The 24,575-nt window shown below is 41.0% G+C and overlaps 1 protein-coding gene across 4 annotated transcripts in view; it reads left to right on the top strand.

Annotated features, from left to right (window-relative positions):
* Window positions 1–23,629, top strand: part of Ccdc138 (coiled-coil domain containing 138) — a 47,805-nt gene extending 24,176 nt beyond the window's left edge. For 2 of the 4 annotated variants that reach the window (XM_041656012.1, XM_041656011.1), the window contains 5 exons: window positions 2,397–2,513; window positions 7,869–8,061; window positions 17,812–17,988; window positions 21,324–21,462; window positions 23,011–23,629. In XM_041656012.1, the coding sequence (XP_041511946.1) occupies window positions 2,397–2,513; window positions 7,869–8,061; window positions 17,812–17,988; window positions 21,324–21,462; window positions 23,011–23,176 (792 nt within the window). In that variant the 3' untranslated portion in view covers window positions 23,177–23,629. The remainder of the gene's footprint in view (window positions 1–2,396; window positions 2,514–7,868; window positions 8,062–17,811; window positions 17,989–21,323; window positions 21,463–23,010) is intronic. The other 2 variants (XM_041656013.1, XM_041656014.1) reach the window with 2 other exon arrangements.
* Window positions 23,630–24,575: the final 946 nt, after the last annotated feature.

Below are 24,575 nucleotides of genomic sequence, written 5' to 3'. Positions count from 1 at the left end.
AGCCATTTCTCCAACCCCAACTTTCTGACATGCTTCTACGTGGAAAAGGCTGCAAGGGTTTTGTTTGTGAGGCAGGTTCTCAGTAACTTTGGCTGTCCTCAGATTCACTCTGCAGTTGAGGATGGTGCTGAATTTAGGATCTGCTTGTCACTGCTTCCCTGTTTTGGGATTATAACTATGTACTTCTATATTTGACTTAGGAGCATTTTTTTTTTTGCTAGAAAATTGGCTGTACCAACAATTTTTAACTTGATTCATCCCAGACCTCAGTATTAATTCATGCTGAATTGGAAAGGCTTGTTTTATGTGTATGCATGTTTGCCTATATACATGTGTGTGCTAAACGCATACAGTGTTCAAGCATCTAGAACTGGAGTTACAGGCTGTGGTGGGCTACCGTGGGGTTCTGGGAACTAAACCCTTGTCCTCTGCAGCTGAAAGTACTCTTCTTGATCGAATCATCTAACTAGCCGCTGTATGTACATCTTTAATTTTTAAAATTTTGGATGGTGTTGGAGATTAAATTCAGGGTCGACTTAGGTACTGGCATTGTATTTGTCGTTTTATTAATATATACTTTTTAAAAGTAAAGACATGACCTTAATAAAATGCTTAAAAGTGCCAAAACTGCCATTGATTCAGTGATGTGAATAGTTCTTTTTACATACAGATGTAGATTTGAAACCTATTGGGATAATTCTATTTTGTTAATTCTCTTTGGACTAAGGGTAAAATCTCTGCTTTTAGGATTCTCATCATCAAAGGAAAGTATTTCCTAATGCTAATATCAGTGCTCAAGATTTATAACTAGTATGAAATGTCTTTAGAGTTTGATACTTTCTATAAACACTTAGAGAAAAGGACAGGTTTTGTCTGTTATTTTCAGGAATAATTTCATGGTTATTAAGTAGTTCAGGATTTTGAGTAAATTATATTCATCTTTTTAAAAAGTCTTTGCCACAGGGTCCTTCAAAACCTCTTTTGTGCTATGTGGACTAATGGCTGTAAAAATGCACCCATGCTGACCTCTAGGACCTGGCAGTATGTTCTGGTCCATAATGAAAAGAGTGAAAATTGCCTGTCAGCTGTCCTTGGAACAGGGAGGTTCCCAGTTCCCAGCGGGTCCAGCACATTGAGTCTTTGACCTGGAAAGGAAGAGTTAGAAGAATAGGTTGAATACTCAGTGCATCATTGCTGGCATTGAAGATGGACCAAGGAGGGAAACGCGCACTGGGAAGCAGACAGTTCTGGGGGCTGGATACTGTCCTTTGCTCAGTCAGCGTAGATCTGCAGTAGATCTACGCCAGAACTGCAGAGAACTGAGCTCTTCTTGCAGCTTGAATGAGTAAGGAGTGAATCTTCCCCTCGGCCTCCAGAAACACAAAACAGGGTGGCAGATATCTTAATCTTGAGCAGCTAAGGCCTCCATCAGACCTAAGTGTTGTTTAAACATACTTTGTGATACTTTATTAGACCTTTAATAGGACACATTTTATTTAGAATTTTTAACATCTGTATAAACTCTGTCTCTATAGGAAGTTCAAAGTAAGAAGGGAATTCATGAAACTGTCTCAAAAATAATTTTAAAAATGAAATCTGAACTGGGCCTGGTAGCACACGCCTTTAATCCTTGTACCCAGGAGGCAGAGGCAGGTGGATCTGAGTCTGAGTCTAGCCTAGGCTACGTATTAATTTTCACACAAACCAGGGAAATATGGTAAGACCTTACGTCAAAAAAAAAAAAAAAAGAAAAGAAAAGGAAAGAAAAAAGAAAACCAAAAATTTTACACTAATTTAATAATTTACTTATCTCATATCTGACTCAGATTCATTTTATCTTTATGAATAGTCTCAATAGACTTAAAACAGCACTAGAAAAACACATTGCCACTTGCTAGGGCGCCTCTGTGAGAATGGGAGCAGCTCCTGCAGCACACCCTGGTGAGCCAGTGGTGCTGGCACAAAGTACTGGACAGTCATAATGGAGAAACAAAGACTCTCAGATAAACAAAAGCTGAGGGGGCTAATTAACCACTGTCCTACTGGAGGTACTGACAGGGATCTGCCAAGATGGAATGAACGCTCGCATAAGTCATACGAAAGAATAAATACAGTAAATAGCAATGTCGTAATTTTGATATAAAACATGTAATATGAAAACTGTAAAATTTTTAAAGAAATTCAAAATCTCTAAATAATAAGCATACATATTTTTAAAGATATCAGTTCCCTACTCCAAATTAATCTGCGTATTCAGGGTATTATCCAAATTTCAGCTGGCTTCTTTGTAGGATGGCTAGACCAGTCCTAAAAGTCATTTAGTTCATTTTTAGGAAATCATGGCGTTGGTTTCAGATATTTAAATATGCGGTGCTTTTTTTTCCCACCACCTTCAGCTTTTGCCTCTGATGACAGAGCAACTCCAGTGGATGCCATTTGTGAACGCCAAACTGCATGAGCCTTTTGTCAAATTTATATATTGGTCTCTCAGGCAGCTGGATGCTGGGACACAGGTACTGACTCTAGTATCGGTTCTCTTGGTTATGTTTCACAGAAAAATAAATAGTGTTCCATGTGTGTGCAACCTGTTGGCTTTCATTTGAGAACAATCTTCTCTATAAAATACCATCCTAAGGTTTTGATAGGAACGGTATTCAGCTTGTGTACCAGTCTCATGTGCTGAGTCTTTCAGCATAGGAATTGTAACCACCTTTTCACTCATAGCTTTGTGGGTTTGCATTATTGTATAATTTTTTCACAAAATTTATGTGTGGACTCTTTTCGATTTTTTAACTATTTGAGTTCTTGAGTGATTTTTATGTATTGAATTTTTATGTGTATATGTTTATGGTGATAGCATGTGTCTTAGAGTTTCTATTGCTGTGAAGAGACACCATGACCATGGCAGCTCTTACAAAGGACGACATTTAACTGAGAGGTTGAGGTGGTGGCTTACAATAGAGAGGTTCAGTCCATTATCACCATGGTGGGGAGCATGGTGGTGTGCAGGCAGACATGGTGCTGGAGAAGTAGCTGAGAGTCCTACATCTTGCAGGCAGTAGGAAATGGTCTGAGACACTGGGTAGTATCCTAAGTATAGGAGACCTCAAAACCGCCCCCACAGTGACACACTTCCTCTAACAAGGCCATACCTACTCCAACAAAGCCACACCCCCTAATAGTGCCACTCCCTATGAGATTATGGGGACCAATTACATTCATGTAGACATAATTGATTAATAAGGGATTTTGGTCTTTGGTTTTTATGTTTTAAACCATGTCTGGTAGCCATGTGGTGATAGTACACACCTTTAATCCCAGCACTTGAGAGGCAGAGGCAGGTGGATCTCTGTGAGTTCAAGGCCAGCCTGGTCTACAAGAGCTAGTTCCAGGACAGGCTCCAAAGCAACAGAGAAACTCTGTCTCCAAAAACAAAACAAAACCAAACAAACAAACAAACCAACAAACCAAAATTAAAAAGCCTCGTCTGGTTTTATATCTATTTGATTTATAATAATTGAAATCATCTCATCCTTTATATTTCTTAAGAATTTTTTAGGTGGTGTCTTAGTTTGGGTTTCCATTGCTCTGAAGAGACACCATGATCATGGTAACTCTTAGAAAGAAAAACATTTATTTGGGGCTGGCTTACAGTTCAGAGGTTTAATCCATTTTTGTCATGGTGAGAAGCATGGTAGCATGAAGGCAGACATGGTGCTAGAGAGGTTGCTGAGAGTTTTAGTAGTTTGTGCTGTTTGAGGAAATGAACCGCTTTGTCTTGTTGACAGATCTGTACATCTAGTATGTGGAATGTAATGATGAAATGGAAATAGGCGCAGTGCATTTGGCTATTTGAGATCAGCTGCTGCAAGGTGACTGCTTTTAAAGTGGCCTTCTCTCTGATGTCCCTCAGCAATGTGGAGAATCTGTGGGCTTGTTTTTTCCTTACTTTTGGTTGCTTTTCCTAAACAGTTTTTTATTGATCTTTCAAAGAATCTTTTTTTTTGTTTTACTTACTTTCTCCATTTCATTTTCAGTTTAATTAATTTCTTCTCTCTTTCTTTCCTTCTGCTACTTCATTTTGTGAGTCTCTTGTTTCTAGGTTACTGAAATGAAAATTTAGATTATCAATTTAAGACTCTTTGTCCTTTTGTGTTATGTGCTAATGTTTGGATTGACACAGTGTCTTACTAGTCTTACTGTGTAGCCTAGCCTGGCCTTTGTTTACAGGTCTCCTGCCTCAGCCTCTTGAGTGCTGGGATGATAGTGCATGCCAGCATGTCTCTCTCTCTCTCTCTCTCTCTCTCTCTCTCTCTCTCTCTGTGTGTGTGTGTGTGTAGATATAGAGGACAGGTAGACATAAGGTATCTCCTGCAGTCACTCTACCTTATTTATTTATTTATTTATTTATTTATTTTTTTGAGACAGGGTTTCTCTGTGGCTTTGGAGCCTGTCCTGGAACTAGCTCTCCTTATTTATTTTTAATATATGCACAAAGTATGTGTGTGGGCGTGAGTGCCACAACATGTGTGTGGAGGTCAGAGGGCAGCTTTGTGGACTTGGTTCTCTCCTAGCTTTCTGTAAATCCCAGGCCAGGTCATGAGGCTTGTGGAACAAATGTTCCTCTGAGCGATCCTGTAAGCCCTCAACCTTTTTGAGACAGGGCCTCTCACTGAATCTGGAGCTCACTGGCTGGTTAGAATGGCTGTCTGCTGGTGCCCAGGGATCTGCCCATGTCTCCCGCTGCTAGCCCCCAGTGCTGGAGATCCACCCGAGGCTCTCGTGCTGTACAGCAGGCACGTGGCCACCCGAGGTATCTTCCTTATCCCACACATTTTGATATCTCTCATTTTCACTCATTTTTTAAAATATTTATTTTATTTTTATTTGTGTGCATGTATGTGTGGGTTTATACCAGAAGAGGGTGTCAAATCTCCTGGACCTGGAATTAAAAGCAGTTGTGAGTACACTGAGAGAAACAATTAATAAATGGGACCTCCTGAAACTGAGAAGCTTCTATAAAATAGCAAAGGACATGGTCAACAAGACAAAATGACAGCCTATAGAATGGGAAAGATCTTTACCAAGCCTGCATTGGACAGAGGGCTGATCTCCAAAATATACAAAGAACTTAAGAAATTGTTCACCAAAAGAACAAATAATCCAATATATATATAAAAAAAATGGAGTACAGACCTTAATAGAGAGCTCTCAACAGAGGAATCCAAAATGGCTGAAAGAAACTTTAGGAAATACTTTATATCCTTTGCCATCAGAGAAATGCAAACCAAAACAACTCTTAGATTCCATCTTAAACCTGTAAGAATGTCCAAGATCAAAAACACTGATGAAACTTATGCTGTAAAGGAAACACTCCTGCATTGCTGGTGGGAGTGCAAACTGGTACAGCCTCTTTTGATATTATTATGGTGATTTTTCAGAAAATTAGGAAACAATCTACCTCAAGACCCAACAATACTGTAACTTTTGGGTATATACCCAAAGAGAGGATGCTCAATCATATCACAAGGACATGTGCTCAACTATGTTCATAGCAGCATTGTTTGTCATAGCCAGAACCTGGAAACAATCTAAATGCCCTTCGACCGAAGAATGGGTAAGGAAAATGTGGTACATTTACACAGTGGAGTACTACACAGCAGAAAAAAAAATGACATCTTGAAATTTGGAGGCAAATGGATGGATCTAGAAAACATTATTTTGAGTGAGGTAACCCAGACACAGAAAGACAGTTATCACATGTACTCACTTATAAGTGGCTTTTAAATATAAAGCAAAGAAAAACCAGCCTACAACTCACAATCCCAGAGAAGCTAAACAACAAAGAGGGCCCTAAGAGATTAGATACATGGATCTAATCTACATGGAAAGTAGAAAAAGACAAGATCTCCTGAGTAAATTGGGAGCATGGGGAACTAGTAGGGGGAGGGCAAGGAAGGGAGTCGAGAAAAATATATAACTCAATTAAAAAAACAATTAAAAAAAAAAGAAGCAGTTGTGAGCTGTCTGGCTGAGGTGCTGGGATCTGACTTGCAGTCCTGCAGAGCAGCAGAGGCTCATGCTGCTGTGCCAGCTCTCCAGGCCCTTTGTTTACATCTCCTTACTAGTGTGCTAATTCCCTTGGAACTTCCTCTCTGCTGTGTGCGTTATTTAGAAGTTGGTTTTAGTTCTTTCTGTTTTTGTTTTGCTAATGTGGCTGTATTGTTGAAGTTGTTCTGTTGTTGACCAGGATGTTTTATACATGTTAACTGGTGGTATTTATAAGTTTTGTAGCCTCACTAATACTTAGTCTAGTTCTACTCTCAATAGTTGAGGGTAGTGTGTTGAAGCCTGAACATTTGTGTCTCTCTTATGATCTGGTTTTGTCTCACATTGAAGAATTAACCTAAAAATTTTTATGTGTGTGATGTGTGTATGCCCGACTTACATGCAGTGCCCATGGAGACCAGAAGAGGGCATCTGACTCCCTGGAGCTGGAGTTAGAGACAGCTGTGAGCTGCCACTGCGGTTCTGGAAACCAAACCTGGGTCCTGTACAAGTACAGGCATTGCTCTTAACAGCCAGGCTACCTCTCCAGCCTGTTTCACATTTTACAGCTTTTTTCGTTGAGATTATTGTGCCTTCTTGGTTTTCATTATGTAATTTTCCTTTTCTTTCTTTCTTTCTTTCTTTCTTTATTTATTTATTTTTGAGACAGGGTTTCTCTGTATAACTGCTCTGGTTGTCCTGGAACTTGCTTTGAGACCAAACTAGCCTTGAACTCACAGAGATCCACCTGCCTCTGCCTTCTGAGTGCTGAGATTAAAGGATATGCTACCACTGCTCAGCTTTAAAAATTTTTTGAATGATGCAAGTTTTAATTATTTTAGACTTGAAAATAGAAACATTCCACATGCTATTAAAAATACCTACTTTTCCTCAGGAATACTAAAATCTTATGTACAATACATTTAAATCTGATTGCATTGTTCATGCCACTCACTGCCCAATCATTTGATACCCCAAATCTCAGAATATCTGTTTCTAGTTTTGCGTGTACAAATGTGTTATCCATATTGCAGTATCAGTGCTGAGCTTAGAATCAATTTACAAATCCTCATGAAGATGTGGAAAAGCATTATGAACATCAGTAAGAAAAGCTGGAAGAATTAGATCTCAACATAGAAACTTTTAAGTTATTTCTAAGTCTTGCTTAAGCCTTCTCCTTTTCAGTAGTTTGAAATGCTTTCCTTTTTGTTCGAGTCGTGAAAAGTCTGTGGAAGACATCAGAGCCCATGTAGAAATACCTTACTCTGTACCTTTATTTCTGTTTTGTCCATTTTCTAGTCGAAATTTATTCTGTGAGACTTCTCCATGATCCTGAGCAGTATTTTCTTCTTGGGGGTAGTTACAGTGAAACATGAAGAAGCAAGTCCTTCTGCATCCTTGCCCAGGGGCAGTCTAGGCAAGGTCTGGTCTGGGGCTGAGGCACTGTGTGCTCAGTCTGTGCTGCACTGGAGATGCCCTCTGTTCCCTCTGTGCAGCATTGCTTAGTGAGCTTCCTGCTGACTTCATCCTTTCGTCGGGGCCTCTGAGAAAACCCTGGGTTGGCCTGGCCCCCAACAGGGAAAGCGGTGAACTCAGAGTCCAGCTCTCTTCTTTTGACATTTCTCTATGCCAGATTTAACCTGATCTTAGTTTCTTAGGAAAACATTTCAAGAAAAGAAGTTCATACTTGGTTTTTAAACGTTAATTATACAGTTTTAATTCTAATTTTGCGTATTTTCAAGTCTATTTTCATAAATATTTGCTTTAGTGCTTACATTTGATCAAGTATTTAAAAAGATGATTGTGTATATATTTAACAGCATTCAGCTATGACGTCAACATTGAGGAGACTGGGTGAAGACATATTTAAAGGGGTGGCCATTAAAGGAACCCAGGATAATTCTGTCGAGCATTTTGTGGAGAACAAAGCAAAGACAGCAGCGTTCTTCAAGAGCTCCAACTTGTCACTGAGGTTTTTATCAACCCTGATTGTCCTTAAAACAGTCACTCAAGGTAAGCTTCTAGAGCGCTCACTGAGTAGCGTTCGTTAAACATTTATGAGAGAATATTATATAATAAAGCAATCCTTTTATAGTCAAGTATCTTCAACCTTTTCAGAGTGTTGGTTTTCTTAGATCGCGTTTCTATGTGCGCTTTGCCGCCTTTGCATCTGTCCACCAGAGAAGGGAACAGGAAAGGCAGCCTGTAGGAACATATTTGGCCACCATTGGATTTGTAGATAAAGTTTCTCCTGTGGCCACACTCGTCTGCCATGGATCATTACGACTGTTTCTACCCTGGAACTCGCTCTTGAAAAGGCATTATTAGCCCAGAATCAAATTCGCCACAGACCTGATTTAGAAACTTTTCTATTCACACACACACACACACACACACACACACACACACACACACACACACTGTTTTAGCAGGCAGTCCATAACCTCACACTAAAAATATGTATATTTACAAGAGGTAAGTAAAGTCAAAATTAGGGTCTCAAAGCTACTCTGTTATCAAGGAGAATATTCAAAGTCATATATCAGGATATATCATAGCATCATCTAATGCAGTGGTTCTCACCCTTCATAATGTCGCAACCCCGTTAATACAGTTCTTTGTGTTGTGGTGACTTCCAGCCATAAAATTATTTCATTGCAACTTCGTTATTGTAGTTTTGCTACTGTTACAAATCATATTATAAATATCTGATTTGCAGGATATCTGATACATGACACCCTTGAAAAGGTCACAACAGGTTGAGAACCATTGAGTGAATTAAAAAATGTAATGTTTATCTTTTTAAAAATTTATTTTTGTTGTTTTATTAATGGGGGAGCATATGTGGTATGTCACACACATGGAGGTCAGAAGACAGTCTGTGGAAATTAGTTTTCTCCTTCTACCATTCCTAACTTTGTGGGATGGGGCAAAAATAATGTTCAAAGGCACTGAATGCCTTTAGAACAAAGGGGAGGGCAGTGAAGCAAATAAAAATATAAGATTATACTCAGCAGAAGTTCTTGAAAATATGAAAAGTAATAGAGAAAAATCAGTGAAGACCAAAACTCTTTCCTGGAGAAAACTACTAAGCTGTTTCATCTCTAGTGAGGCTGAGGAAGAAGGAAGAGAAGCAAGAGAAGGAAGAAAAGCACTGATAGCAGAAACAAGGGTGACTTAGCAGGGCTCAAAAGAGCAGAGGAGTGTGCTAGCTAAGTTAAAGCCAGCACACAACACTTCTGAGGAAACGGGATATTATTTCAAAGATATAAAATACTAAATCTCTTAACCTGAAAGTCCCAGTGTCTGCATAGAAGTTGAATTTGTAGTTGCAAAGTTTCCCTCCAGGAAAATTACAACCACAGATGGTTTTATTTGGGAGTTCTACCAAGTATGCAGTGGAAAGTTTCTAGAACAACAACAAAAATAATGAAGTGTTTATAAACATGTGAGAGACAAAAGATATCAAATGAGGTAGATTGTACACTGAAACTATAAAACTGTGGAAGAAACCGAAGGTCAAACATGTAGACACTCTAAGCAGACACACTTTGTTCATGGGTCAGGAAGTTTAGTGGATTTTGTTCTTGTTTTTTTGAGACAGGGTTTGTCTGTGTAGCCCTCGCTTTCTGGAATGCTCTCTGTAGACCAGGCTGGACTTGAGCGCACAGAAATCCACCTGCCTCTGCCTCCCAAGTGTTAGAGTTAAAGGCGCACACCACCACTGCCCAGGAAGGTTAATGTCAAGGTGACAATTCTTTCCAAATGGTGATTGTGGCTTCCTAGTGATCAGAATGATGTTAAGTTCTTAGTTAGAAACTGATAAGCAGATTTCAAAGTTCATACAGAAACCTTTTGGGTTTAGAGTCCTTAAATACAGATTTGTTTTATTCTACATGACTTCAAAAGAGCATGGTATTGGTGAAAAGCCAGACTCAGTGGATAGAGTGGATCATCTGAAACAGACCTGGACATTGTGGCAGCTTATTTTCAGCCAGTCGCCCACACAGTTCAGTATGGCCAGGGACAGTCCTTTCTGAAGACGGCCTAGAGTGAAGTGTGTCATATGTGGATGGTGGCAGGAGGGGTGGGAAACAACCTTCTGCCTTCACATACAACAAAAACCTCAAAATAGCGCGCAAACTGAAACGGAAAAGCTAGAACTATAAACTTCAGGAAGAAAACATAGGAGGTTATGTTACTAAGCTTGGATTTGGCATAGAAGTTTTTTTTTTTCTATTTGATACAGGGTGTCATATAACCCAGACTAGCTTCCGATTTTCTGTGCAGCCAAGGGTGACCTTGAATTTATTACGCAATTCAGGGCAATCTCACGATTTATGGAAAGCCTCTCGATTACGGGAATTATAGGTGTGTGCCAACACATCAAGAAAAATCATCTTAAACAGCCATAATAGTCTTGATTTAGGAAAAGATTATTTGACTTTGTCAAAATTAAAAAATTTTGGGGGCTGGAGAGATGGCTCAGCCGTGAAGAGCACTTGGCTGCTCTGGCGGAAGACCTGGATTTGGTTCCCAGCATGCACATAGGCGGCTCACAACTGTCTGACTCCAGTGACAAGGAGATCTGTAACTTTCTTCTGGCCTCCACAGTGGGCACACACCTACATATACAAAATAAATACATTTAAAAAATTCAAAATTTTGATTTTTAATTGTATGAGTGTTCATGTATATATATGTCGAGGCCAAGGGTCAACAATGAATAGCTCCCTCAGTCACTTTCCACCTTAGTTTTGGAGATGGGCTTTCTGGTTGAACTGATAATTTGTTTGGCTGGACTGGCTGGGCCCTCAAGCCCTAGGGATCTTCCTGTATATACTTCCTGGAGATGAGACTGTAGTCACGTGGTGCTGTTCCTGGCTTTTTAACATGGGTGCTGGGAACCCAATTGTAGGGCCTCAAGATTGAGCAGCAGGCACTTTACCAACCAAGCCGTCTCCCCCGCCTTAAAGTTTGTGTTTTCAAAACACAGTGTTTGTGGAAATCTGAGTTACAGACTGAAGTCACTTGTGAATTGTATGTATGTATGCATAAGAAGGCAGCCCAGTTAAAATGGGACAAGTGTTTACACAGAACCCTCATTAGAGAAGACCTGAAGAGCGAAGATGCACATGTCATCATTCCTGAAGAACTTCCAACGTCAACCGCACTGTGATCAATATGAACATTAGATGTTCTGTGGTTACATGTCCTGACAAAGCAACTTAAGGGGAAAGGCTTCTTTCAGTTTACAGCCCAAGTGTGGTCCAAATCCATCATGATGGTGAAGTCAAGACAACAGGAGCTCAAAGCAGCTGGTCACATCACACCCACAGGACAGAGCAAAGAGCAGTGAATGAATCCACACCGTGGCTCAGCCCCTTCATAGGGAGTCACTGACGGACTGAATGACTGGCGGTGTGACTCACCCTGGAACTCGTGCTGCTGCCTCTAGCAGTGTGGAATCATGTGATTCCACACAGAATAGCTGGGTGGATTACTGAAAATTAAACATGTCTCGCTGTAACACATCAAGTGTAACACGTCTCACCCATTCTACTCTCGTGTGTTTTCCCAAGAGGAAGGAAGCGTGTGTGTGTGCTATTCACCTGCATGCCATTTGTCTGGAGCAGCTTCGTTTGTGCTGCCTACCAGCCTGAAACAGTCCTTGTCCATCAGAAGGGACGAAACAAATGTTCTAACCGCAACGGAATACTGCTCAGCAATGAGAGGCACAAACTACTGATATAACCATGACACAAATGAGTCTAAAATAATTATGTCAAGTGAAAGAAGCTAACAATGCAATGAATATGATTACTTAAATACTTAATACAATATTCAATACTGTAAAAATACAAATAGCTTGTAATGGCGGTAGTATAGCCTGGACAGACAGAAAATGTAGGCAGGGCAGAAACGTTAGCAGTTTTTAAAACTAAAGTATATAATGACATCACTTCTCCCCTTCCTGTTACATAAACCTTTAATGATTGCTTGGGGTTTGACTTGTTGATGGAAGGAGAAATTATGGAAGGTTTGAGGAAGCCTTTTGGAGTAATGGATATAGTAATAGTCAGTCTGGGATAAGTTTAGAGATATGAAAATGTGTAAGATTTTTTCCCTTAGAAAAGCTCAAAGCATTGTACACACATTAACGATGATTTCTCTTAGATTGGTGAACCGATGAGTTTACTGGGATCACTTACAGGAGTATGGGTGAGGGTTAACCCACCCTAGTGGGTGATGACCCTGGGAAGCTTAACTTCTGACACTCCCTGCCCAGATTGCAGGCAGCGCCACTGGAGAGACTCCTTTATGGTTATTGCCATGTTTTCAGTGCACATAGTACTGTCCCATAAAGACATTGTAAACCAATATGTAACGTCCTTTGAGTGCGTCAGACAGTCCTGCTTTACTGCCATGCTTCATGTACACATCAATCTCAAACCCACAAAGAAGAGAAAACATGCTGCCTTTGTCTTTCTGAGACCTGACTGACTTAATTTCGTAATTTCCAGTTTCATACATCTTCCTACAAATGTCAATTTTGTTCCTTTTTTTTATGACCGAATAAAATTCCATTATGCATATCCACCACCCGTTCTCTGTCCACTCCTGGGCACACCCAGGTTGGCTCCGTAACTTAGCTTTTGCGAACAGTGTTATAGTGAACCCTTGGCTGTGCAAGTGTCTCTGTGATGTGTTCACTTGGATCCTCTGGGGAAGTTCACAGGAGTCGGGTAGCTGGGCCACAGAGTAGATCTACTTTTAATTTTTTGACACACCTCTAAACTAATTTTCACGGGGGCTAGCCTGGTTTACATTTCCACAAGCAGTGTACATAGGGGTTCCATCCCTCCCCGCCCCGCTCTGGCTCTTTGGGACAGATTTTCTCCATGTATCCCTGGCTGGCCTGGAACACACTCTGTAGGCCAGGCTGGCCCTGAACTCAGAGAGCCACCTGCCTCTGCCTCCTGAGTGCTGGGGTTAAAGGCGTGTGTCACCACTGCCAAGTACTACGGTTGTTTTCTCAAGGACTGCCATTCTGGTTAGGGTAGGAGGGAATCTCCTGGTAGTTCTAATTTGCATTTCTCTGACGGCTAGTAAAATTGAATATTTTTTCATGTTTTTGGCCACTTAGGTTTCATCTTTTTTGAGAACTGACTGTTCTTTTCTTTAGCCCATTTATCGACTGGATTTTTTGATTCCTTGTAGCTTCGTTTTTGAGGTGTCGAGTTCTTTGTAGATTTCCTCTGTGAGGTGTGCGGTTGAAGGTTCTTCCCATTCAATAGGAATCTTTGCAGGCTTACTATGCAGATACCTTTGAAGTAGTGAAATTGCGTGTCTCAGCTGTTGGCCTTATTTCCTGAGCAGTTGGCGTCCTTTTCCAAAAGTTGTAGCCCATGCCTGCATCTTGAAGTGTTTGATCTACCTTCTTCTCTCACAGTTTGAGTTTTGGGGCTTGCATTAAGGTCTTTCATTTGGAGTTGATTTTTGTCACAGGATGAGAGAAAAAGATGGAATTTCATTCTTCTGTATACGGATATGGAAAAAATGGGCCAGTTTTGGGGCACATTGGTTGAAGAGGCTGTCTTTAGTATGTATGTTGGCATCTTTGCCAACATTGGAGTTGTAGCCCCATGGGCGTATATTTGGGTCACCTATTGATGGTGATGCTAGTAGTCATGAATAAAAGGCGTGTGCTGCTCCAGGAGGCGTGCAGTTAACTGCCTAGTTCGTGGCTTTTACAGCTTCCTCTGTTTTTAAACACATCCGTATGTGTATCCTTTTCTTGAATTTATAAAATTCCTTAAAACTTTCATACATGTATAAAACGTACCTTGATCATATCCTCCGGCCACCCCCTTTCTCCATCGCCCCACCCTCACCTCTTCTAAACCCCTCCCTCCTTTTCAGCTTCACGTTCTCTTTGTAAAATAGTTAGAATTGCCTATCATGCTGCCAAGGGCAGGTCCATACAGCGTTGTTTTTGACTTCCCATTGTAAACAAAGGGACATGCACACCATGTCCAGAGCCCGTGATGTTCTGCAGATGAAGGAAGTGGATGTCCTGATTCCTGCCACAGGAACCCAGTTTAGGTGGCACCAACCTTGATCTCCTGATGGGGCATCCAAAGGGAAGTGATGGTCTCTGCAGCACAAATCTGAAGAGGCCCTGAGAGAAGTTTGTTGCGCCTTGAGCCGTCTTTGCCTGTGGATGCTTTCGTCATCCTCTCAGGAGCCCTGGCCAGCAAGACATGTGGATGTGTGCTCCGCCACAGGAGCCGCTCCAGTTGCTGGTGGCCTTCCTCCTGGGACTTTCACTGGCCAGATCCAAGCAGCCTTTAGGGAGCCTCGTCTTTTGGTGGTGACTGATTCTAGGGCTGACTGCCAGCCCCCCATAGAGGCATCTTATGCCAGCCTGCCTCCCATGCTCCATGTAACACAAATTCTGCTATTAACCAGTGAGCTAATTCTAGCTCTTGCTAGTTTTGATGCGGTGGCTGAGATGTTTGAAAGCCTTTGATTTATCTCTGTAAGGCGAAGGCCACTCTATGGGTACTCAGTGGTTAAGAGCACTTGCTGCTCTACCAGAGGACTAGTTTGACTCCCAGCAGCCTTGTTGAGTAGCTCACAGCCCTGTGACTCCAGTTCCAGAGGATCGCACACTTTCTGGCCTCTGCAGGCACCCACCTTCACACATAATCCCTCAGCTCCCCACATATTAACAAGTTAAAGCCACTTTAGAAAAAATAATCAAATGCTATTTTTCTACTGTGACTGTTAAGGAACAACTCTTTCCCGCATTTTTAAAAATTGAAAACATTTTTTCATATACTATATTCTGATCGTGGTCTCTCCTTTCTTACCTCCTCTAAGATCCTCCCCACTCATCCCACTCCATGGCTTGTTTTTTTTTTTTATTTTATTTATTTATTTTAGAAAACAAACAGACAAAACTAACCAGAATTTTAAAAAAGAAAGAAAAAAGAAAAAAACGTAAGAAACACAAATACACACACACACATACAAAACCTATAAAAATACAAAATAGGAAACCATAATCTATAAGCAAAAAGATCAGTAAGATTAGAGAGAGACAGAGAGACTGGGGGAGGGGGATAGAGGATAACCTTTTAAGCTTGTAAATTAAAAATTAAAAAAAAAAGTACACGAAGCAGGATGCAGGATGGAGCATGTGTAATTATCACTAGGGAAGCCAAGGGAAGAGAACTAAGGCAAACTTAAGCTAGTTTGACCTACACGTGATGTTCCAGACCAGGCAGAGCTTATACAGTAAGAAAACCCTTTCTCAACAACCCTGCAACAGTCAATCCACTTAACCATGTGAGCTGTTGCAAGTAATTTCAAATACAGTAGGGGGCAGTGCTGTAAAACCTGTTCCTGTGAAGAGGTCAGGATTTGTCTATTCTATCTGTATTGTTGCTTTTTAAAAAAGTTTTGGCCAGGGAGGTGATTTGGTGGCCAACGTGTCTGCTGGGTAGGCAAAAGGACCTGAGAGTCTTACATCAGTGTGGAAGCCAGGCACAGCAGAGTGCCCATCTCTAACCCCAGCACTGAGCACGTGCAGCACCTGGACTCACTGCCCCCTCTGGCCAGCATGTCGAGATTCAAGTCCAGTGAGAGACCCTGGCTCAAAACAATTTAAGAAAAAGAGGCCCGAGGCCATGAATTTGAGAGCAAGGTTGTACATAGGCAGGGGTGGAGGAAGGAATGAGAAAGGGAAAATGATGTAATTATATTTTAATTTCAAAAATAAGGAAAGATACCTAACATCAGTGTCCTCAGCAGGCACACCAACAGGCCAACACATGCATACATGGAGTTGAGACTCGGGCACACATGAACAGCACTTGCAACTTTGCTTAATATGCGTTTGTTTCAGAGGGTTTTGTTGTTGTTGTTGTTGTTTTTACTTAAAGTAAAAAAAAGTAAGTAAAGTGGTATTAGTGTTCTTTGAACTAAACTCTTTAAGAAATAAAAATAAAGTACTATAAATGGATACAGATTAGAATTTCTCAAAATGCTTTCTTACATATTTTAAAGTTTTATTATTATTATTTGGTTTTTGAGACAGGGTTTCTCTGTATAGTCCCGGCTCTCCTGTCTTGAAACTCACTCTGTAGACCAGGCTGGTCTTGAACTCAGATAGCCACCTGCCTCTGCCTCCTGAGTGCTGGGATTAAAGGCGTGCGCCACCACTTCGCAGCTACTTTTATTATTTTTAATTTTATGTATGTGTCTGTGTGAGAGCCAGAGGTGTCAGATCCCATGAAACTGGAGTTGCAGGGGTCGTGAGCCCCCCGACATGGGAGCTGGGAACTGGACTTCCCGAGAGCATAACAGTCCTGCCATTGTTGCTCCAGTGGGCACAGCCTGCCTGGCAGGTTGGTACTGTAGCTCGTAAGTCTCACAGCGCTTAAGATTGATATTTCTCCTCCAGCAGCCCGAGTGGCACTTTCCAGTCCTGAGAAAGCCAGCAAGGAAGCCTTGGGGCCAGCTTGCGTTCTCCACTTTCTGCTGCGGAAGTGTGATGTCTTCAGCCTTAGGGTCTGTCATATCTTCTAGTTCTGAGGGGCAGCTAAGAGCAATGACAGTAGCCTGGACCAGTGATCTCCAGCCCCTTCCACCCCCAACCAACAACTGAGGGAGCTATCTCATACCTGGCACCACGTTCTATTTGGGACCAAGACAGGGTCTGGCTATGTAGCCCCACCTGCCCCACCTGGCTTGGAACTCACAGTGATCTACTTACCTCTGTGTGCTTTATGAAAGACTGATCCCACCATAGGTCCAAGACACTCTGTTAAGTCTTCTTTAAATAGAAATATTTTTTTTTTAAAAAAAAGGAAACTCAGTGTTATGCAAGCAGGATGGTTTTTTTTTAATTTCTTGGAATCATCTACTGAAGGAACATTTTAGAAAATAAACTTTACATATTTAAAAGCAGTGTAAAACTATTGTAGACGTCATAATGGGGACATCTGCTGAGTCAATGTAATGACCCAAACGCAGTAATAGAAATCTCTGATGTTTTACGTGCATTGACTGTAATTAGTGTTTTTCTCGATTTAGTGGCTCTCCGGTCACATGTGGAGCATTTAAAGGGTTAAGGACTCTGATCTCAAAGTGCTATTCTAGTGCTGGTCTTGGTAAAATCTTGCTGTCGTTCATAATAATGGGGGGGGGGGGTCATGTCGTAGACTGGAGCTTAGCCCAGGCTTTGAATGATATATTTGCTCTTTAGGAGACAGAAATCCTTGCTTAAAACTCACTGAGCAAATTTGTATATAGTTACAATTACAAATAGGGAAGCATTTGGAAGTCAGCAATAAGACATATGATCTTAGAAGCTTCTTTAAAGATACAAATATGGTTCTGTTTAAGCTTGTGGGAAAATGTAGTAATTACAACCAAATATGGAAATATATGCTACTGTGCTATTTAATATTAATCACCAATTTTTTCTTAGTATAAAAAAGAAAATGGGACTGATTATTTTATTAGTAAAATGTGAACACTAATGAATTTACCCCATCGTAATTGGACTGCCTTTTCTCTCTCCTTCCCCATTGAGTTCTATCAAACAAGTGAGGGGCTGAAATTTAGTTTGTGATTTCTTGTCATTTAAATTTTTTTACATTTTTATTTTATTAAAGCGGTGGTTCTTTTTGTTTAACCTTGTGTTTCTGATTTAATAACTGATCCATAGGCCGTTGTTTGTGTTATTTTTAGCTGACTACCTAGCTCAAGCATTTGACTCCCTTTGTTTGGACTTGAAGACAGATGAAGGAAAGACCTTATTTTTGGAGTACCAAGCTGTTCCGGTGATACTAAGACACTTGAGGATATCCAGTAAAGGGCTCTTGTCCAATGTCATCGATAGTCTGCTTCAGATGACGGTAGAATCAAGTGAGTGTTTGTGTTTTATGTATGTAAAGAAATGATGTTTTCATTCCCTCCTAATCGCAACACGTTAACTCCACACACCAGCTTTTAAATGGCGGCTGTTGTCAGAAGTTATTATTTAGGATGGCACATAGAACAAGAGGTTCCGTTGTGGCCTCTTGAAATGTGTGTGTGGTACTCTGCTGTGTGCTCCTCCCCGTTGCCCTCCTCTCTGCCCATCCTCCCGTTAGTACCCTCTTACCACATGTCTTCCGATGTCCGCCACCCCTTAGGGTCCCCTCTTCCCCTCTTGTGGTTCCTTCTCCAGTCATGTCCTGCAAATACAGACGTGAAGATACAGCTATGCATATGTGTATAATCTGAACTTTGAGTTCCTTGTATGAGAAACAGTGTGATATTTGTCTCTGAGTCTGGCTTATTTCACATAACATAATTCCATTTGCATGTATCCTGAGAATGTCATGATTTTATTTTTCTTTATGTAAAATTTCCTTGTGTATATCTACGTACCACATTTTCTTTTTTAAAAAACAGCCAAATGGCTTAGGCTAGTATTTTTTTCTTTTTTGAAAAAGATTTATTTATTTTACATCCTGATTACAATTATCCCCCCCTCTTCTCCTCCCAGTCTCACCCCCAACTCCCCTCTGCTCCCACCCCTAGTCCAGTCTTCCTCTGTTTCTGTTTAGAAAAAGTTAGTTCTCCCGTAAGTACCAACAAGACATAGCATATCAAGTTGCAGACAGACTGTGCACCTCCCCATGTATTAAGGCTGAGCAAGGCGGCCCAATGTGAGGAGAAGAGTCCCAAAAGTCAAAGAGTTGGCCACAGCCCCTGTTCCCACTGTTAGGAGTCCCACAGGAGACCGAGCTACACAACTGTAACATCTATGCAAAGGGCCTAAGTCAGTCCCATGCAGCCTCTCTGCTTGTCGGTTCAGTCTCTGTGAGCCCCTGTGAGCCCAGATTAGTTGATTCTGTGAGTTTTCTTGTGGTGTCCTTGACCCCTCTGGCTCCTATAATCATTTATCTCCCTCTTCCGCAGAATTTCCTGAGTTCTACCTAATGTTTGGCTGTGGGTCTTCACCTGTTTCTATCAGTTGCTGGATGAAGCCTCTCTGATGACAATTGGGCTAGGCACCAATTTGTGTGTGTAGCAGAATATTGCTAGACATCATTACATTGATATTTTTCCCCCTCCGGTCATATTTGGTTCAATCCTAGGTCTCTGGGTCATCTAGACTGTTTATTGCATTTTCTTTATTAATTCATTTATCGATGGACATCAGGGCTGCTTCTGTTTCCTGGCTACTGTCATAGGATAGCTCTAGGCATGGATGCACAGATAGCTCTGTGGTGTGCTGGTCTGGTCCTGTAGACAGATGACAGGGTGGTTCTGTTTTCAGTCTTGGGGGGATTTCCACTGATTTCCACAGTCTCTGCACAAGTTTCTCAGGGTGTTCAAATTCCTGGCATGTTGCTCTCTGAGACTCAGGGACAATAAATCAATATCTCAGGAATTCTCAGAAATTTTATAATTATGATGGCTTTACCCCTCCTACTTTACTCTGTTGATTGAACAGCTAAAATTCATATTTAAAGAATAATATACACTAAGTTGAGTAGTATTTACGAAGAACTGCTTCCTACAGGAATTCAAACAATAAAAGCACAATTTAAAACTGAGTACAGTCTCAAGATAGTAACACATAAGCCTTTCAAGTTGTGTTTGTGGATTTAAAAACCAAGATGAATGCAAGGCTATCATAGTTTTATATCTTTTATGGGAAATAACTTTACTTGCATTTAGAAAAAAAAGCCATTTGCAGAGGCTTTTCACTGAAGAGTGAATTGTTTTCAAGGCCACAATTTGACTTGTGTGATTTTTTTTTTGTTTCATTTTCTCCCAACCTTCCTTAACTAGCCAGTATCAGTTACTGTTGCGCTAACAGTATCTTCATATATTATCCTGTAATAAACATAGCAAGTGAAATACAGCTTCTTACCTTTGGATAGTTCTTAGAGGCACAGTTTTTTGAGTATTTTAATTTTTTCAATTTCAATTTTTAGTTTTTCAACTTTGTTTTCAAATAAAATCATTTTATGTGAACAATTAAATTAAAAAAAATACTTTATTTTTTGAGATTCTAATTACATTGTGCCCCCATCTCTTTTCTCCTTCCAAACCCTCCTATGTTCCCTTCCTTGTTCCCTTTCAAATCCAGTACCAGTTTTTCATTAATTGTTGTTATATACATATGTATGTAAATAGACACACACATACACCTAAATGCACGAATACAACCTGCTCAGTCTGTATAATGTTACTTGTATGCAATATGTCCTCAGGGCTGACCATTTGGTATTGAGCCGGTTGCTGTGCTCTTCCCTGGAGAAGGCTGTTTCCCCCACTCTCCGACTCTTAGCTGCTGGAAGTTCCTGTGCACGGCGGAAGCCTCATGGCCTCTCCCCGTTCCGCATTAGTATGTCTGTTGTTGTCTGTGTTCAGCCCATGCTGAGGCAGTCATGTCGCTGAGACCTCAGCTGCTGACAGCCCAGGAACCACAGTCTCACAGCCAACTCCTGGTGCTCTGGTCCTTACAGCCTTTCTGCCTGCTTTTCCACGATGATCCCTTAACGTTTTTATCCGTAGGTTTTCAACCCGTCATGAACCTGTCTCTCTTTAGCCTTTATGCTCAAAGGGTTCTTTCCGGTCTAATACTCAAAATTGTTATTGGGGGTTTTAAAGAAAACAATTGACTGCTTCAGTGGAACTTCTTACTTGCAGTCACCTAGACTGTGCTTCCGGTCAGAAGCTTATTGAAGGAACGCTGTCCGCTCTTCTTTCAGTGGTGCTTTGTGTTAGATAATAACCCGCTCGCATGACACCAAGAGCCCTGCGTGCTTTCACCTTCCAAAAGATGATCTGCCCCAAAGTTTAAGGATGAAAGAGTGAGAGCCCAAGTGGTGTTGATGCCCTTCTCACAGAGTTCTGGTGTTGATGCCCTTCTCACAGAGTTCTGGTGTCGATGCCCTTCTCACAGAGTTCTGGTGTTGATGCCCTTCTCACAGAGTTCTGGTGTTGATGCCCTTCTCACAGAGTTCTGGTGTTGATGCCCTTCTCACAGAGTTCTGGTGTTGATGCCCTTCTCACAGAGTTCTGGTGTCGATGCCCTTCTCACAGAGTTCTGGTGTTGATACACTTCTCACAGAGTTCTGGTGTCGATGCCCTTCTCACAGAGTTCTGGTATTGGTGCACTTCTCACAGAGTTCCGGTTGTGCTATGTAAAATCTTCCTTTCTGCTTCCTAACAGTACAGCCTGGTGACTTGTTTTACAGAGTCCTTGCAGCCTTTCCTGGAAGCCTGTAGCAACTCTTTATTTTTTCGTACTTGTTCTGTGCTGCTCCGAACCCCTAAGCTTGATCTTCACATCCTGGAAAAGCTCAGTATTATCCTACAGAAGCTTTCAAAAATCAAGTAAGAATATCTTTTGTAACATTTTTAATTGATAATCATATTGCGATCACTATTAGGACTGCTGTTTCAGTCTTGATCTAAAATCAGTTCAACTTGATTATTGCTTTGTTTTAATTTATTATTTCTAGTCTACAGAGGTAGAGATTTAAGAATCGTAGTATTAATGTTTATCAGTGACAAAATACTGGGGCTGGGCCAGTGCTAACCAGGTAAGAGTAGTTACTGTATAAGCATGAGGACCTGAGTTCAAATCCCCAGTACTCACATAAAAAGCTAGTGTGACTGCGTGCACCTGAGAGCCTGGTACTGTAGGGGATGGAGGCAGGAGGATCACTGGGACTTGGTGGCCACCAGCAAGACTCCAGGTTCAGTATGTGACCTTGTTTAACATAAATAAATCAGAGAATAATAGATAGGATGCCGGACATCCTCCAGACCCGCTCACACATGCCCGTACCATACAACACACGCACCCAAACGCATGCACGAACACACACACACACACACACACAGATTTAATATAATCTTTGAAAATATAGTAGTTTTTCAATTGTTTTCGTTCATCTAAGAAAACTTTAAATTCCAGGGATAGCATGCGAATCCAAGAATGAGGTATTATTTGAGCTGTCAGGAGGGGGGTTATTTGTATATTGGGGGTCGATTTTGGTTTTTATGGCTCTGAACCCAGGTGTAACTGCATGGCAGGTAAATGTTCTTCCACTAAGAACAAGTTTATGAATCAAGTGATAGTATCAGAACAAATCACTGCACACTGATATTTTATATATGACAGGTGAAAAAAACCAAAGTGATAATAAAAGTGCATTTTGTAATTCCTTATTAACACACTGAAGTATGCATTTTGGCAAAACAATCAAAAGAACGTGTGTGTGTACGGATGTGGAAGCTCAAGGTTGGTGTTAGGGATTTTCCTCTTCTGGTTTTGAGACAGGGTCTCTCACTAAACCTGGAGCTCGCTGATTGGTCAGGGAGCTCCAGGAAAACCCCTTGTCTTCAAGGCTGGACTATCTGATCATTTCTCTTGAGGCAAATATACCCAGATGAGAAAAGAAAATAGGTGGATGCCTATCTTACATTGAAGATAGGATTATGATTGACGTGATTACTGAATGCTTCTTATCTTCCTCTTATTTTGTGAGATAGGCTCTCTTTATGTAGCCCTGGCTATCCTGGATAGATCCGCCTGCCTCTGCCTCAGAGTGCAGGGATTAAAGGTGTGCACCACCACACTGAGCCTGACTGTCAATTAGAGAGAGGGGTTGGAAAGTGGTATATCGCCACTTTAGCTCCTTAGGAAAACCGGTTCTGTCTAGCTATGGGGAGGGGAAGTTCCTTGTTCTTAGTAGTTACTCTCTATTAGTGAGTAGGTTCAGTTTCAGGATATAAACTATTTTCTCCTGGCCTGTAATATTTTTCTACTTGGGGCTGCTTTTCTTATCATCCAAGTCCAGTAATCAGCCATTTTCTCCATTGCATAAGTTCTCTCGAGTTTATAAATAACTAAGTAATAAAACTTCTCTTTTTCAGGAGTAATAAGAAGCTCTTTGAAGTTTTTACCATCCACCTGATGCTTCAGGAAATCCAAAGGACGACGCATCCCGAGCACGCCTTTCTCTGTATTAACCTAAACTCCACTCTGTTCAATCTGGGTCTGACCAAATGTAACTCTTTGGTGTCCAGTACAAGCCATTAGAAAAGAGAGAGTGTGTGTGGTCTGTGTGTGTATATGTATGTGTCTTGTCGGTAAAAGTGTAAAAAATCACCAAAGTGAGATTCTACGGAGTAAAGTTATCAATAGCAGCGCTTATCATGAAGGATATTGAGAAAGATTTTTCAGCTATGTAAATGAGAAATAGAAGGTATGGATATTTTAGAATTTTTCAGTTTAAGGTAATATTAATGTACAAGGTAACATTTCCAGAATTTAAGGCATTGAGGTGACTTATTACAAAAATATTTTTGCAAAAATCTTTCTTGAAATTATGTGATTATTTGGAATATTCTTTGTGTTCTTATGTGGAAATAAACTATGTTATCATCCCCTCCTAATATAGTAGAATCACTTGTTTTGGAAGCAAAGTACTTCTATTTTTTGATCGAGCTGACCTCAGACTCATAGGTAGTAGCCTCCTGCCTCTGCCTTCCAAGTGCTGAAATTAAAGGCACGCACCACCGCATGCAGCCAAATGCTTATCCTTTGATGATCTTTCATTTGTTTGTTCTGTTTTTATTTTGCCAACTCATGTTTGTGGTTGTTAGGTGCTGTACAGTCAGTCCAACTATAGTGTAGATGGTGTGTGTGTGTGTGTGTTTTATGAAATCGGCCACCCGTGTGTTAAGGATCATAATGTTCTCTTGATGTTGTCCTCTTGAACAGCACAAAGTGACGGTCTTTGCCTTTCATCACTAGTTTTGGTTTGAAGCCGGTTTTCTTGGATATTAGAACACTGGCACTTGCCTGTGTCTCCAGTACATTTATTTAGAACAGCTTTTAGTGTCTGTCGTACATTGCTTTCTGTTACTGTGATAAAACTCTGACCAAAAGCAACTTGGGAGGAAAGGGCTTACTTTCCCTCACATGTCACCACCCGAGGACAGTCAGGGCTGGGACTGAAGCAGGATCCTAGAGGCAGGAGGTGAGGCAGAGACCATTGGAGGGATGCTGCTTCCTGGCTCGTTCTTCTTGCATTTTATTCAAGGATTCTTTGTCCAGGAGTTGCCCAACCCACAGTTGGCTGGGCCCTCCAACACCATTAATCAAGACGTCCCACCAACTGGTGCAATCTGTATAAGCTTTAGAAAATTATTTTTTTCTTTAATGTTCTCTATGCCTTTAGAACTAGATTCCTCTTTTGTGCTTCTTATCCACAGGTTTGGTCTTCTCACGAGTGTCCCGTGAGCCTTAGAATTCTCGCGGTTGTTGTCTCCTGATTGTGTCTTTGTTGTTGTTTGATTATTCCAGTTTCTGGACCTTATCTTCAAGCTCAGATCTTGATCTTGATCTTCTGCTTGGTCCATTCTGTTGTTGAGATTTTCCACAGAGCTCTTTATGTGAATTATTATATATATATATATTTTAGGTTGTCAGCAAT

The sequence above is a fragment of the Microtus oregoni genome, unplaced genomic scaffold (assembly GCF_018167655.1).
Source record: "Microtus oregoni isolate MIOR12 unplaced genomic scaffold, Mior012 000007F_ref0000211, whole genome shotgun sequence".
Lineage (NCBI taxonomy): Eukaryota > Metazoa > Chordata > Mammalia > Rodentia > Cricetidae > Microtus > Microtus oregoni.
The sequence above is the reverse complement of the archived record's forward strand: the minus strand, read 5'-3'. Positions and strand labels throughout refer to the sequence as shown.